This window comes from Pan paniscus, chromosome 23, assembly GCF_029289425.2.
Source record: "Pan paniscus chromosome 23, NHGRI_mPanPan1-v2.0_pri, whole genome shotgun sequence".
In the NCBI taxonomy this organism is placed as follows: Eukaryota; Metazoa; Chordata; class Mammalia; order Primates; family Hominidae; genus Pan; species Pan paniscus.
This window is the reverse complement of record NC_085927.1, coordinates 27781067-27796962: the sequence shown is the minus strand read 5'-3', so window position 1 is coordinate 27796962 and position 15896 is coordinate 27781067. Positions and strand designations below refer to the sequence as shown.

Genomic DNA, 15896 nt, shown 5'->3' with positions numbered 1-15896 from the left:
TCCACCTCCCGGGTTCACGCCATTCTCATGCCTCAGCCTCCCAAGTAGCTGGGACTACAGGCGCCCACCACCTCGCCCGGCTAATTTTTTGTATTTTTAGTAGAGACGGGGTTTCACCGTGTTAGCCAGGATGGTCTTGATTTCCTGACCTCGTGATCTGCCCGCCTCCGCCTCCCAAAGTGCTGGGATTACAGGCGTGAGGCACCGCACCCGGCCTTTTTTTTTTTTTTTTTAAAGAGATGGAGTCTCGCTCTTTCGCCCAGGCTGGAGTGCAATGGTGCGATCTTGGCTCACTGCAACCTCCGCCTCCTGGGTTGAAGCAATTCTCCCATCTCAGCCTCCTGAGTAGCTGGGACTACAGGCGTGCACCACCACGCCTGGCTAATTTTTGTATTTTTAGTAGAGACCGGGTTTCATCACATTGGCCAGACTGCTCTTGAACTCCCGACCTCAAGTGATCTGCCCGTCTCGGCCTCTCAAAGTGCTGAGATTATAGGCATGAGCCACTGCGCCCGGCCGAAATTAAGTAACTTTTTAAGCTGCATATAACAGTTTAGTCTTGGAGGCATAACAGGTAAACATTTACTTATCCAAATTTCTCTTTCTTTAGAATGAGATCAAAGTAGAACTTCAGACAAGAACGAGTGTACATTCACAGTAACCACACATGTGGAACCATCATTTTAGGCAATTCCCTTCAGGGAAAAAAGTAAAGTAGATTGTAGTGTTCTTTCTTGTCCAGGTTCTCTGTTACACAGGTGTGTTCAGTTTGTGAAAATTCATTGAGCTTTAGAATTAGGAAATGAGCACTTTTCTTTCTCTCTCTCTCTCTCTCTCTCTCTCTCTCTCTCTGTGTGTGTGTGTGTGTGTGTGTGTGTGTGTGTGTGTGTATTATACATGAGTAGTAAGTTTCAAGATGACTGCTGTCACTGGTACCTTGATCACAGACCTGTAAGCTAACTCGAGCTAAACACACCAGTAGTGGTTTGTCCAGGTTCCTGACCCACAGAAACTGTAAGATTACACTTTTTGTGGTTTTAAGTTGCTAAGTTTTAGGGTAATTTGTTACTTAACAGTGGATAATACAGCTTGAAGCAGACATGAGTATTAACACTGAAAAAAGAGATAGATAATAATCCTAGAGAGTCAAAAGAATACTAACTCAAGAAAAAAATCAAGGCCAATAAACTCTGCAAATTAAAGACAGATAGAGGGATACGGTATTCTATTATTTAATAAATACTTGTAGGGGCAAGGCACAGTGGCTCACACCTGTAATCCCAGCACTTTGAGAGGCCAAGGCAGCAGGATCGCTTGAGACCAGGAGTTCAAGACCAGCCAGGGAACACAGACCTTGTCTCTACAAAAAATTGTTAAAAATCAGCTGGGGATGGTGGCACAGTCCTGTCCTGAGCTACTCAGGAGGCTGAGGTGGGAAGACTGCTAGACCCCAGGTCGAGGCTACAGTGAGACAGGATCCTGCCACTGCACTCCAGCCTGGGTGAAAGAGCAAGACCCTGTCCCCCCCCCAAAAAAAAGACCACATTGTAGGGATGTCAATTTTGCCCACATTTCTTCATAGGTTTATTTGATTCTAGTTAGAATGATTAGATAAGGGGAGTTCTTAAAGAACAGGACATAACTTTGTAACCACTATCTGGAAGAACAAACAAGCAGAATTAGTTAAGATCAATTTTAAACAGAAGGACAAATTAGAGGGATGAACTCAGCCACGGAGGAATATCCTATGAGAGAAAACAGCCCATATGTGAAGGCTCAGTTCACAAGTCACTTTCTTACCCCAGGTTGTATGCTCTGTTAGAATGTTGTATTTTTATTTCTAAGCACTTACTGTTGTAATTACATAACTGGCAACTATATAATCATTACTGTAATGATTCGTGGACCTCCCTGTCAGAACTGTGAACTCTAAGAGATCTGGTGAGTGTTTGTGCTGCCAGTACCTACTAGTCTGTGTACAGAGGGCTCACAAGGATCATCCAAGCAGACACTCTCACGCACTGATCATTTAAGGCTAAAATACAACCACCTCTGTGACGGGAAACCTGGCAAAAGCCTTTAAGCCTTGCTTAAAATGAAGATCTTAAATGGGCATATCTTTTGACTGAGTGATGTACTTCTAGGAACCTGGTGAATTTTGTACAAAGCTATGCATTATATATGTTTATAACAGCTAAAAGCCAGACATAACTTGTCAGCTACCAGACTGGATTATTTGACAATGACATTTAGAAAATGTGGTTATAAGAAAACTGATTGCTATAATGAAAAAAAATTCCAGGTTATGAAAATGTGGAATTAAACACAAGGTATGAATACAACAGTGCTTAAAAATTACAAACTCCCAAGTCTACATCCTAAATAGAGAACGGAAGAAAATATTCTAAGGTATATTTTATGTGTATTTTTATTTACAAATACAACCTGGGTATTCTAGGGGGAAAAGTCATTATACTTAGTGCAGGAACAATAACTCTCCCCTAGAGAATGCAGACTTCCACCCTGAGAAAAACAGCATTTACATCTCCTTCTTACCTTGTCTACAACTTTATTGCACATTAACAACAAGCATCGTTTCCCAGCCCTAACAGACTGAATTCATTAGAACAAAAATATCTGATACTTGGCCAGGCGCGGTGGCTCACGCCTGTAATCCCAGCACTTTGGGAGATCGAGGCGGGCAGATCACGAGGTCAGGAGATCGAGACGATCCTAGCTAACACGGTGAAACCCCGTTTCCACTAAAAATACAAAAAATTAGCCGGGCGTGGTGGCAAGTGCCTGTAGTCCCAGCTACTCGAGAGGCTGAGGCAGGAGAATGGCGTGAACCCGGGAGGTGAAGCTTGCAGTGAGTCGAGATTGCGCCACTGCACTCCAGCCTGGGCGACAGAGTGAGACTCCGTCTCAAAAAAAAAAAACAAAATTGATACCATTTTACCTATCTGAGAAAGGCAAACCATAACAACTCAAACCCCCTACATGGCATCAGAAGGCAAGAGACCGGGAAACCCATTGCATCTCACCTTTTTGTGAGTTTGCCCTGTAGTTCTGTCCTATACAGACACGTAGCAAAGAAATGTGTATTAAGTAAAGATCAAAACAAGAGGTCCTATCAGGACTCTCCTTTATTTGTCTCCATACATCACATTTTGCTCAACGTCTCTACACATCTCTTTTTTTTTTTTTATTACATCACTGCTGCTGGCTATGTAAACAACAGAAGATACTCAAATGACAGGTAATAAAAACTAGTTTTGATTTCTTAGGCAATACTTTACCAATACTGCAAAATCAGAAAAAGGCAAATATAAGAAGAAATTCTACACTAAAATATGTTAGCTGGGGTATCCAAGAGTAAGTGATATGGATTTGTGAGAATGAAATAAACTCAAAGATTATGATGGAATAAAAACTCAACTGCCGAATGAGCCAAACACAGCCTGGAAATTTACGTGTACGTCCTCCATCTACAGTGTCCCGTGATGCCTAATGATCGGTTCTGGTTTGTCACAGGAGACAGGAAACATCACTATGGTTGGTTAATTAGTTCTCGGCGCAAGAAATGCTTTGAAAGATCAGAATTACTCACGTGATATCTCTTCGTTGATAGCAGCCCTGAAGCAGGCAGGCAATCAGGTCACTGATAAACTCCACGTCATCTCTGTGAAGAGCGGCTTCTAACTCCTGAGGGAGGGAGAGAGGGAAGTTGAGAAATCAAACAGAGATTTCTTAAAATACACGCCCCTCCCTACTGCCAGCACAAGCCCCAAGAACTGAATGGTCCCAGCAGCGGAAGGACTTGCCAGAGATCAGCTCTGCCCTTCCTTCTGGCTACTGTGAGAAGAGCAACCGGATTCCGCGTTTTCTTTTTCCCAGGGTTTTATTTCTCTCACTACTCTCTCCCCAACCCCATTCCTCTTACCGGCACATGAGAAGAAACACACATAACTCTTTTTGATAAATCAATGCTAGCTGCATAATTAAAGAGCTTAACTCTTTGATTATATATAATCGAGTATAAATACAAATGTGCTGTACTGCTATTTTAATAGAAAAAGAGAGGAAAGGATTGCTCATGTAATTGTTTATGAAACATTTGTCATTTACTCAACCTTCTCAAGAGATAAACCATCTGCAACAGCTTTAAAGAAACACTGTATTTTGCATGGCATTTGTTAGTAAGTGATAATGACAATTTTTATTTTGGGACGCCACACCTACATGGCTGATGAAAGGTGATTGCGAGATCCAAGGCTAATCTTACATCATCTAAACAGAATGAGGTAACGTCTGTGTGAATGTCTTTGCTTTCCTTGGGGTTCAGCTTGCCTCGACACGGTATTCCAACAAGGAATTGTTTGGAAAGGGGCCACTGGACAAAAAGTGGTGGTGGGGAACTTTAGGAGATCCTATTTCCCTTCCCAACACCCCCAAAATAAGCAGATATTTTCTTAGATGACAGAATATCTTCTAGGCCATCAAGTCTCCTACTAGAAAAGTTTGCCCACATTCTTTCAACCAGGATGCAATCTTCTGCATGCAAACTATTTCCCAAGAGTCTGCTCCCTATGGTTTGACTTGCTCATAACCAGATCAGTAATCCCCAGAAAAAACAAATTTCTGACAATCTTATTAACGGTTCTGAAAAGTACGAGATGTGCATAAGATGCAAGTTGTGATCTTAACAGCAATTACATGATAGCAGACACAAAACGGGGTGGTTTCCTTCTTATATAGAAATAATACGGCTCTGGCCAGGCATGGTGGCTCACTTGAGGCCAAGAGATTGAGACCAGTCTAGCCAACATGGTCATACCCTGTCTCTACTACAAATACAAAAATTAGCCAGGCATGGTGGCACGCACCTGTGATCCCAGCTACTAAGGCTGAGACACAAGAATCGCTTGAAACCAGGAGGCAGAGATTGCAGTGAAATGAGATCGTGCCAGTGTACTCCAGCCTGGGCGACAGAGTGAGACACTGTCTCAAACAAACAAAAAACACAAATCGATCAGTACTAGCAGGTACAGAAAACACGCTATGGGAGCTGAGAAGAAAAGGGTTACTTCTGCTGTGGAAGCCTGGGAGATTTCGTGAGATGGTAATTGTGACCGAGTGACAATGGAGAGAGGCGGGGCATGACCAGGTGCAGGAGGATATTAGGTTCAGTTTAACTATTCTGTAGATTACGTGAAGGGGAGTAATGTGAGCTGAGATTGACAGGCGATCCTGAATACCCAGCTAATGAGTTTGGCCTTTCTTCGGGAGACAATGGAGATCTACCTCAGTTTATTTCTATAGAGAGGCAAAGTGAGACTAATCTAGCTGCTGTGTATATACAAGGAATTCTAGTGGTAGAGGGTGGGAGGGGAGATGTTAGCCCAAGCAACAGCACAAGAGGAAGGTTCTGAAGAACTTACTAAATGAGAGAACGGAGAAATAGGAATTCAAGATCTGCCACAAGTAAAGGCCAGCCGAGGCAAGGGAAGACTTGAATGGCTCATGTTTTAAGCTGGGCACTGGGCAAGCCTCCCAGTGACTTATAACAGAAGCAAAATCTTCAAAGCCAAAAGTCCCAGGCCAATCTCATTTGATAGGTAAGTCAGAATCAGCTAGAGCCGGAAATGAAACTACAGATCACGTATTTCCATTCTCTCAATTTAAAGATGTAGAAACTAGCTGGGTGTGGTGGTGCATGCCTACAGTCCCAGACACTTGGGAGGCTGAGGTAGGAGGATCACTGAGCCCAGGAGTTTGAGACCAGCCTGGGCCACACAGGAAGACCCTGTCTCTTTTAAGGGAGAAAAAACAACAACAGCAAGATAAACTAGGTCCAGAAAGGTTAACTGGCTTCTCCAAGGGCACTCAGCAAATCAGTGACAGAGCTGAGTGGAAACCCAGGTCACCGAGTACAGTGTTCTTCCCACAACCAAGCTGCTCCCCCCGGCCAATGTTCTCCTTTCTAGAAAGGCCTGATGGTTTCTACAATTACAGTGACCGCCCCAACCACTGTGTCTTTTCTCTAAGAGCCCTCACATGTACCATTCTCCCTAGGTGGAAATCCCGTCCCTCTGCCGAACTGTACTGCAGTTCTTTATGGGAGAAACTTTATCTGCAAAGTCTTCCCAGCCAAGCTCCCCAACGCTGCTCCCACCAGTGCTCACTGTCACTGTGGCGTCCATGCATCCCCATGTTTCTACACGTCCTGTTCTGTTCCCTTCCCTGCCATCATAAACTAAGAGCACAATCGGATCGTGATTAAAGGTGCTACAGTCTGTACTAACTGATTTCTCCTAAGATTTTTTTAAGCATGGAAGTACCAAATTAAATAATAAAGGCAACACTGGAGGCTGAGATGGGAGGATTGCTTAAAGCCAGGAGTTCAAGACCAGCCTGAGGAACATAGCGAGACCCCATCTCTACAGAAATAAATAAATAACAAAGGCCACATTTGAGAAGATAAGCTAAGAACTGGGAGGGTGTTTTCAAGGAGGTGACTGCATAAAGTTTGCCGTATGGTTCATGTGGCATCTCCTTAGAGGATCATTTTACTATGTGGTTTCCAAGAAATTTAATTACCTTTTTCTCCATCTCCGCCTTCGGCACACAGACATCCTCTTCTGGCTTCCGCCTTTATCATGGCCATTTTCACCAGCGCTGCCTAGGTTCTAGCTAGAATACTATCCTCCAAGGAGGCAAGACAAGTTTTCTACATTGTAGCAATAATGTCAGGAGTGCCTTTTCTTCTAACACAATAGAAAGTAGAATATCAGGGAAGCTGGACTAGCCCTTCCAAGGAGAATCGAATAGGCTTAAATGGTCCCTCAAAGGACACACATAGGGAGAGGAACTCTGCGTCACTTATTAAATATTCCAACTCTTCTCCCTTACCTACCATATTCCCCATTTCACCATCCCTGGAATATAGTAACTAACTCATGAAGTCATTAAAAACAGGGTTCAACATGTAAAATTGCTTTTTAAATATAATTCTATGATATTATGTTTACTGTGTCAGAAGCCACCCAGAAAACCCACCAAAAATTTTGCAGGTCCAAGCTAACTTGTGAGGTGATGAAGACATTGCTGAACTTACCCCTGGAGCTCAGCAGAACTTAAAATGCAGAATCAGTGAAGATGAGAACCAAGAATAGGTGATGAACCCCTGGAGAGTAAAGCCTTTTCTCTTTCCCTTTAGTAACTATAAACCCCCACAGTTAGTACCAAATGGATAAACCAAGGCACAGTAAATACAAGCCCTGGTCTCACCATCCTGTGATGAAATACAGAGGAAGAATGTTTTATCAAAACAGCCAAGGAAAGAAACAGGAGAGCTATTTTTAATCCTGCTTAACAAAAGAAATGGCCAAACAGTTAAAATGCTGGCTGATCAGTTAAAATGTTTCCCCATTATTTTAATGGGTATGGTGTTTCAGATATGCGGCTGGCATTTGGAAGACGAAACAGTTTTGGATATCTCTTTGACAACAATGTGAATCTACTTAATATTACTGAACTGACCACTTTAAAATGTGTTTACTACAATAAATTATTTTTCACATTAAAAGTGTCTATTTTCAAGGGTTGTAACGATTAAATGAAGCAATGGCACACAGTAAATGCCACATGAAAACATTTATCTTACAATTATTTCATCTTCCTCACAATGATAGTTTGTGGAAAAACAGCGAAGTGTCCTTTTCAAAATTCGGAGGTTTCTAAACGATAGAAATTCAAATGCTTTTAATATATGGCCTGCTGTGTTCATGTGCCAATAAAACTATCTGCAAGAACTATTTGGAAATCCAGGTTACTACTTACAAAGCTTTACCACTTAAGGTTTCAACCCAGAGCTTAAGTCTTAGACTAAGGCAATAAGGGACTCTACTAAAAATCTCCACCCCAACCTTTTCTCTTTTCTTCTCACTTTCTCTCCTCCTCTTTTGTATTTCCTTTTCACTGTGAGCATTGAGCTGTGAGCACAGAAATCTGAACTTTGCCAAGATGCTCTGGGACAGAAGAGGAAGGGGGGAAAAAACAGCAGAAAAGGCAGCTAATCAGCATAGGGCAGGGAGACCAGTTACCACTGCCCCTCTGCAGCTTCAGAGAGTAGCTGAAGGGAGTAACAGGATTTGCCGCCTTTGCAGCTGGCATCACAGCTCATTAGGGAAAAGTCTGTTCAACATCCTTCCACCTTCTCCACCCTCAACGACAAATCCTTCGAGCCGTGCAGTGGCTGCTGGGAAAATAACTCAGAAGTGAGCAAGGGGACTAGCCCCAACCTCTCACAGCAGCGGGAACAAGCAGAAGAAACAGGGCCTTTACATACCTCTTAAGAAAAGTAGTTTACCATTCTGCACTTCGGCAAGTCCTGCCTGCCTAATACACGAAGATAATTTCCAGACTGGAGACAGTCAAGTGACATATGCAGGATATTGCTAAATGCCTTTATTGTAACCCTAACAACCCATTTAACACAACTTTTCTTAAATAACATTACAGGTACCTTTTCTTGTTTGATGTGTTTCTAATCCCTGTATAAATTTTCATTAATCTTTCGCTAAAGAGGTAGTAAAGAGAAACTCTTTTCTTCAACTTCTGATTAAGGATCGAGTTCACAGATCTGTACTACTGCCATTCAGTCACTGTAATTCCTTTGAGTGTATTTAAGGAGGGGGAAAATGTTTAAAGAAAAAAAAATCGTGTTTGTTGTATTTTATGTAAGAGGGTTACAAATCTTCCTAATTTGCACGGGGACCAACTACTATGTAGTATCTCTGTCAAAGGACAGAGATCTTCTGTATAGGACCCGGAACCGCAAGGACACAAAGGAGATGCAAAGCAGGCCTCTTGAAGGACTGTCCCAGCTGCTATCCAAGAGAGAATGCCTGGAGTGTGGGCTCAGAATACAGAAAGAAAAAAAGCACACTGGCCTCCAGAAGGCTCCCCTGACTTTGACAGCTGATGCTTTCTAACTTGGTATAAATTAATTTAATCCCAAAGGCATGTCCCATGCCAATTTACACTGTAAAGTATAAATCAGCTCAAGTGGGTATAATGGTGAGGGACCTGAAACCAGCTACGTAACACTTTCAGTTGGCCAAGAGATGGATCCCAGGAGTCCCCAAAGGCTGGCCAGGTCCGTGTTGCTGCTTTGCTGGAACCATGTCATTCCTCTCAGCCTTGCATCAAACAGCTGTGTCACTGGCTCGATGCTGAGTAATACAGAAAGGAAACCAAAATAGCTCCTCCCCTCAAATATGACTACAACTCTAAATATTAGGTTAACTGGAAAATACTAATTATACCAATTTATGTGTAAATCTAGAATAGGGTTTTCTGAAAATGTATGAATTACTAAAACTGTCTCCAGAAGTTAAAAAAGGCTAAGAAGAAGTTCCATGAGTCTTCTCCCATAAAAAATGTCCATATGGCCAGGCGTGGTGGCTCACACCTGTAATCCCAGCACTTTGGGAGGCTGAGGCGGGTGGATCACCTGAGGTCAGGAGTTCGAGACCCACCTGGCCAACATGGTGAAACCCTGTCTCTACTAAAATGCAAATATTAGCCAGGAGTGGTGGCGGGTGCCTGTAATCCCAACTACTGGGGAGGCTGAGGCAGGAGAATCGCCTGAACCCGGGAGGCAGAGGTTGCAGTGAGCCGAGATCACACCCACTGCATTCTAACCTGGGCGACAGAGCCAGAGTGTCTCAGAAACAAACAAACAAACAACAACAACAACAAAAAACCCCACACTCATATTAACAATTCCTGAGCACTGCGAAAGTTGGAAACTATGCAACATGCTCTAGGTTTGTTTAATCCATTTTGATTATCCTTTCTTTGTTCAAAAGTCTTTGGTGTCTTCCAGTACCTAACACAATTTCCTAGGTGACTAGAACAATTATACTAGGTGACTAGTATACTGGACAAGCATGGCCAGAGACAAAATCTGGAAAAGCAGGTTCGCAGCTGACCACAGACAGCCTCAGATACCAGATGGAATCATCTGGACTTCATCGCTTAGACCCAATTTTCCAATTAGGATGTGAGTGTTTCCTGGGTTCCACGGTGTGTGGCTGGAATATAAAAAGCCACAGGGTAAAAATGGCACAGGTTCCTAGAGTTTTACTTTGACTTTGCATTGCTGTTGCTTGTTGTTTGGGATGATATTTTTACCTTAAATACTTGCATGACTCTTACAGATAAAATGGGAGATGTCATTAGAGAATTTATGTTCAGAGCTGCTTTGGAATACAGCTCCAGGCCTCTGAGGTTTGGAGTCATCATTCTCTGCTACTAGGAGATCACTGCTGAATTAGTTGGAAATTGTGTTAAGTACTGGGGAGTCACCAAAGACTTTTGAACAAAGAAAAGAAAGAATAATCAAACTTGGAAGGTTAATTTGGATGTGGTCTGCAGAACACACTGTTAGTTAGGGAGAGAGACTGGAGGGCGAGAAGAACCCTGGTCTAGTCTGGGAAGAGGTGACCGGGCCAGTGCTAGAAATGACAGTGGAAATGGAAAGAAATTATGGAAGAACAGTTTCAGACACACAGTCAGTAGGGTTTTGCAACTAACTGCAGGTGGAGAAAAACGGACAAGGAAAATTTTAGGTAAGTTTTAATCCTGTCCAGGAAAAGAAAAGATTATAGTATCTTTAACGGATAAACAGAAATAGGGGAGATAAAAGGTGGGGGGATGGTGAGTGATGCCAGAGATAAGGTCCTAGAAGTTTAACGTGGGACTTCATCTTCCGATGTTCTAGGTCTGGTTGCTCTTACATGATTGTGTCCTGGTCTCCTGTGTAAGAATAATGAAAATGTGCATAGACAGAATTTTTTTTTCTTTTCTTTTTTTTATTTTTTGAGACAGAGTCTCTGCAACCTCCACCTCTTAAGTTCAAGCAATTCTCCAGCCTCAGCCACCCAAGTAGCTGGGACTACAGTCGTGCACCACCATGCCCAGCTATTTTTTTTATTTTTAGTAGAGATGGGGTTTCACCATGTTGGTCAGGCTGGTTTCAAACTCCTGACTTCAAATGATCTGCCTGCCTCAGCCTCCCAAAGTGTTGGGATTACATGCGTGAGCCACCATGCCTGGCCCACAGAAAATTTTATATACAATTTCAGTGTGTGTGTCTTCGAGTGTGGTAGGTTCCTGTGATTGAATCAATTCAATCAGCTCAGCATCTTAGGACCTGTGATAGTGGGAAGCCACACGAGCAGAAAGGCAGCTGTGGCATCTGAAGACATACTATGTGCCAGGCTCTGTTATGTGCTGGGGACACAAAGAAGAAAGAGAGGACCCTGCCCTCAAGTAGCAAAGATCTAGGAGGGAGGACAGGCAAAAAACCAGTAACCTTTTCCATGCAATGTGATGGATGCCACGGCAGAGGCATGCTGCTATGAGGACAGCAATAGCTGAAAGGCCAGCTGAAATGCCAGCAGGCATGCAAGAGAAGAGGGCAACAGCACAGGACTCCAGCAACATGCAGGTCACTGCCAAGGAAGAAATGGTAAGGTCAATGTGTGAATGAAGATTTCCAGATATGCTTGAAATCCAAGCAAGAAGAAATCTGGAAAGGTAGGACAATTAGGAACAGCCTGGGTAGGATTATAATGAAGAAAAGAGAACTGGATTCTTACTGAAAAAAAAAACAATGTTATCATCAAAAGAGGATGCGCTGTATGCTGTCCATCATGGGAAAGAGGTCCCAAGATAAAGAACTGGCAGTAATCATCCCCCCTGCTCGGGGAGAGACAGTGATGACGCGCTGTCGCGGGCCAAGAATACTTTATCAGCCCTGGGAGAAATGACCCCGTCGAAACTAATTCTTCCCCTTCTACTTCTCAACTCCTAGTATTAGAAGGGTGGTGTGTGTTGAATGGCAGGTAAACGTGAGGACCATGAAAAGTACTGCTGGTCTCAGTGTGTCCCCCAAAATTCAAGTACTAGAAAGCTAATCCCCAATGCAACAGTGTAGGGAGGTGAGGTCAGCACATAACACAGAGCCTGGCACATGGTATGCCTTCAGATGCCACAGCTGCCTTTCTGCTTGTGTAGCTTCCCACTATCACAGGTCCATAAGATGCTGAGCTGATTGAATTGATTCAATCACAGGAACCTACCACACTCACAGACACACACACACACTGAAATTGTACATAAAATTTTCTGTATAATCACTAACAAGAGGTGATTGGGTCAGGAGGGCTCTGAATGGATTAATGCCATCTTGGGACTGGGGTAGTTATCAAGAAAGTGATTTCCTTATAAAAGTGAGTTTTGCCATCTTGCCCACTTCTCTCACCTTCTCTTGTCCTCCTGCCTCCCGCCATGGGATGACAAGGTGCCACACAACAGCCCTCACCAGATGCTGGCACTCTGATACTGAATTTCCCAGTCTGAAGAACTACGAGAAATACATTTCTTTATAAATTACTCAGTCTGTGATATTTTGTTACGGCAAAACAGTATGGACTAAGACAGTTACATATCCAATTTTAAATACATGAAATATAATTCTGAGACTTGGGAACTATGGTCATCATGGGGCGGGGGGTTGCTGGTTTTTTGGAGAGACAGGGTTCTTGCTCTGTCGCTCAGGCTGAAATGCAGTGGTATGATCTCATTGCAGCCTAGACCTCCCAGGTTCAAGTGATCCACATCAACCTCTGAGTAGCTGGGACTACAGACATGCACCAACAAACTCTGCTAATTAAAAAAAAATCTTTTGTAGACACAGGATCTCACTATGTTGCTCAGGCTGGTCTTCAACTCCTGGCCTCAAACAATCCTCCTGCCTCAGCCTCCCAAAGTGCTGGGATTATAGGCGTGAGCCACCACACCTGGGCAATATAGTTAACATCTTAAACCTACAAAGGTGAGGGCCAGACTTGGTGACTTGAACACAATCACAACAAAGCAAGACACAGATTACACAGAAATGAGGGGGCAGGGACTGAAAAAACTTTCTTTTATTCCCTAGTATCCCATTTCCTTTTAGACACCTTGAAAGAGCCCAAAACATGAGCCCACATATTACTTATTTTCAGTAAGATGCTTAAACAACAACAAAGGGCATACTCCCCTTTCCTCCACAAATCCCTTTTTCTTAACACAGGGACCTGCTGTTATCTTCCACAAACCTTTTGTATTTTAAGTACCTCCACAGCAAAAACAAAAGACAAGCCCCGTTTAAGGGGCTACAAAAGACGACTGCCCTCTCCTTCTACCAAGAAGGACCTAACTAATGACTGTCTTCTAGGAAACTGTTTCTGGGACAGTATACAGACCATATATGCAAAAACAGAACACATTTCACATCAGCTCACGGTCTCAAAAGATCGTGTGAATTCTCAGCAGTTCTCTTTCTGATGACCCATGGGGTAGTGTAGAAGAGAAAGCAGAAGCCAGCTCCCTTGGACTGGTTTAGTCTCCACTCTCTCTCTCTTTCTTTTTTTTGAGACTGAGTTTTGCTTTTGTTGTGCGGGCTGGAGTGCAATGGCATGATCTCAGCTCACTGCAACCTCCGCCTCCCAGGTTCAAATGATTCTCCTGCCTCAGCCTCCCAAGTAGCTGGGATTACAGGTACCTGCCACCATGCCCGACTAATTTTTGTATTTTTAGTAGAGACGGGGTTTCACCATGTTGGCCAGGCTGGTCTCGAACTCCTGACCTCGTGATCTGCCAGCCTTGGCCTCCCAAAGTGCTGGGATTACAGGTGTGAGCCACCGCGCCCGGGACCTTTTAAAAAGTGCCCCAGGTGAATCTGATTATCAGCCAGATTGCAGAATCTGCTCGGGAAGTAAGCACTGGATCTCAGTCCCTCCCCTTTGTTATCGCTGTGATGCCACCCAAGTCCTGTCCTAAGGGTTTCATGGCATCTACAGATACGTTCCTCAAAGCGAGTCACCCAGCTGAGAGAGATCTCACACGTGTTCCGATTGTTCACTGGCTTCTCATAAGAGGATTATGCTGCCCATCATCACTGACATCAGACTGGTTCCTATGGCTTGCTTATGAAAATGTTCTGGTCAATGAAATATGAGTGAAGTGACATATGCCACCTCTGAGCAGAAGCTTAAAAGATTATCACACTGTTCAAGTATAGCTGTTTTCCCCTTATCCCAAATAGGAACTGCTCCTTTAATCTAGACAGCGGAAGGAAGACAGAAAGCGCAGAGTCAACAGCTGATCTGGAAAAACTTTATGAACACTCCCCCGATGTTTCTGTGGCTGCTAAGTACTGAGCTTCTAGGACTGCTTGTTACTGCAGCATAGCCATGCAAAAGCACATACGGGAACGAGGAAGAGAGAAACACTGAATGTAAAGGAAAAAAATGAAAGGTTTTGGCCAAGCGCGGTGGCTCACGCCTATAATTCCTGCACTTTGGAAGGCTGGGGCGGGAGGATCACAAGGTCAGGAGTTCAAGACCAGCCTGACCAACATGTTAAACCCTGTCTCTACTAAAAATACAAAAATTAGCCAGGCATGGTGGCACGCGCCTGTAATCCCATCTACTCAGGAGGCTGAGGCAGGAGAATTGCTTGAACCCGGGAGGTGCAGGTTGAAGTGAGCTGAGATAGTGCCACTGCACTCCAGCCTGAGCAACAGAGCAAGACTCCTTCTCAAAAAAAAAAAAAAAAAAAAAAAAAAAAGGCAAGGTTTTAAGTAACAATAGCGGTTACCATCTTGGGGACAGATACCAGGTTTCCATTCTTTGGCTTATTTACTCTGCACAAAACTCTTCAAAGTAGGTATTAATGGCATCGTTTTACAGATAACTAAACTATGGGCTGACATAAAGGGTTTTCAGTGTAATTCTCTCTCACAAAATAGAGTTACCTTGAATCCAAATGCTTAGAAAGTTTCTTCTAAGATGCTCATTCAATTGTTTTAATTTTGAGTAACAGAAATTTGCTTAAAGAAATGAGGGAAACGACAATAAATAGCCTGAAACCAACCTCAATCAATACAGGTTATGGATTTTTACAGAGGTCACTTGATTGAATCCATTTTAAAAGGAGCGGAAGGCCAGGCGCTCTGGCTCATGTCTGTACTCCCGCTTTGGGAGACCAGGAGTTCAAGACCAGCCTGGCCAACATAGCGAAACCCTGTCTCTACTAAAAATTTAAACCCTGGAGGCGGAGGTTGCAGTGAGCCGACGAGATCATACCACTGCGCTCCAGCCTGCGTGATGGCGCAAGACTCTGTCTCAAAATAATAATATAAATAAATAAATAAAGGAGCGGGGGGTACTTTACCATGTTCAATAAATGCTCTGAGGATTCAATAACACGTGTTGTATTCTCATTATTAAAATCACTTTAGGCAGGGTGCAGTGGCTCATGCCTGTAATCCCAGCAATTTGGGAGGCCGAGGTAGGTGGATTGCTTGAGGACAGGAGTTCAAGACCTGCCTGACCAACATGGCAAAACCCTGTCTCTACTAAGAATACAAAAATTAGGCTGGGCGTGATGGCTCACGCCTGTAATCCTGGCACTTTGGGAGGCTGAGGCGGGGGGATCACGAGGTCAGGAGTTCATGACCAGCCTGGCCAAGACGGTGAAACCCCGTCTCTACTAAAAATACAAAAATTAGCCAGGCATGGTGGCACGCACCTGTAATCCCAGCTACTCAGGAGGTTGAGCCAGGAGAATCGTTTGAACCCAGGAGGTGGAAGTTGCAGTGAGCCAAGAATGCACTACTGCATTCCAGCCTGGGTGACAGAGCAAGACTCTGTCTCAAAAAAAGGAAAAAAATAGGTGGTGAATGCCTGTAATCCCAGCTACTAGGGAGGCTGAGGCATGAGAATCACTTGAACTCAGGAGGTGGAGATTGCAGCGAGCCAAGACTGTGCCATTGTACT

General features: G+C 43.6%; 1 protein-coding gene across 6 annotated transcripts in view; it reads right to left on the bottom strand.

Moving 5' to 3' along the window:
* The window catches only part of LOC100991444 (chromatin remodeling regulator CECR2), a 192501-nt gene that overhangs the window by 77594 nt on the left and 99011 nt on the right, over nucleotides 1–15896 (bottom strand). For all 6 annotated transcript variants that reach the window (XM_034948891.4, XM_055105568.2, XM_034948894.3 and 3 more), the window contains exon 2: nucleotides 3611–3705. In XM_034948891.4, coding sequence (XP_034804782.3) covers nucleotides 3611–3705 — 95 coding nt within the window. The remainder of the gene's footprint in view (nucleotides 1–3610; nucleotides 3706–15896) is intronic.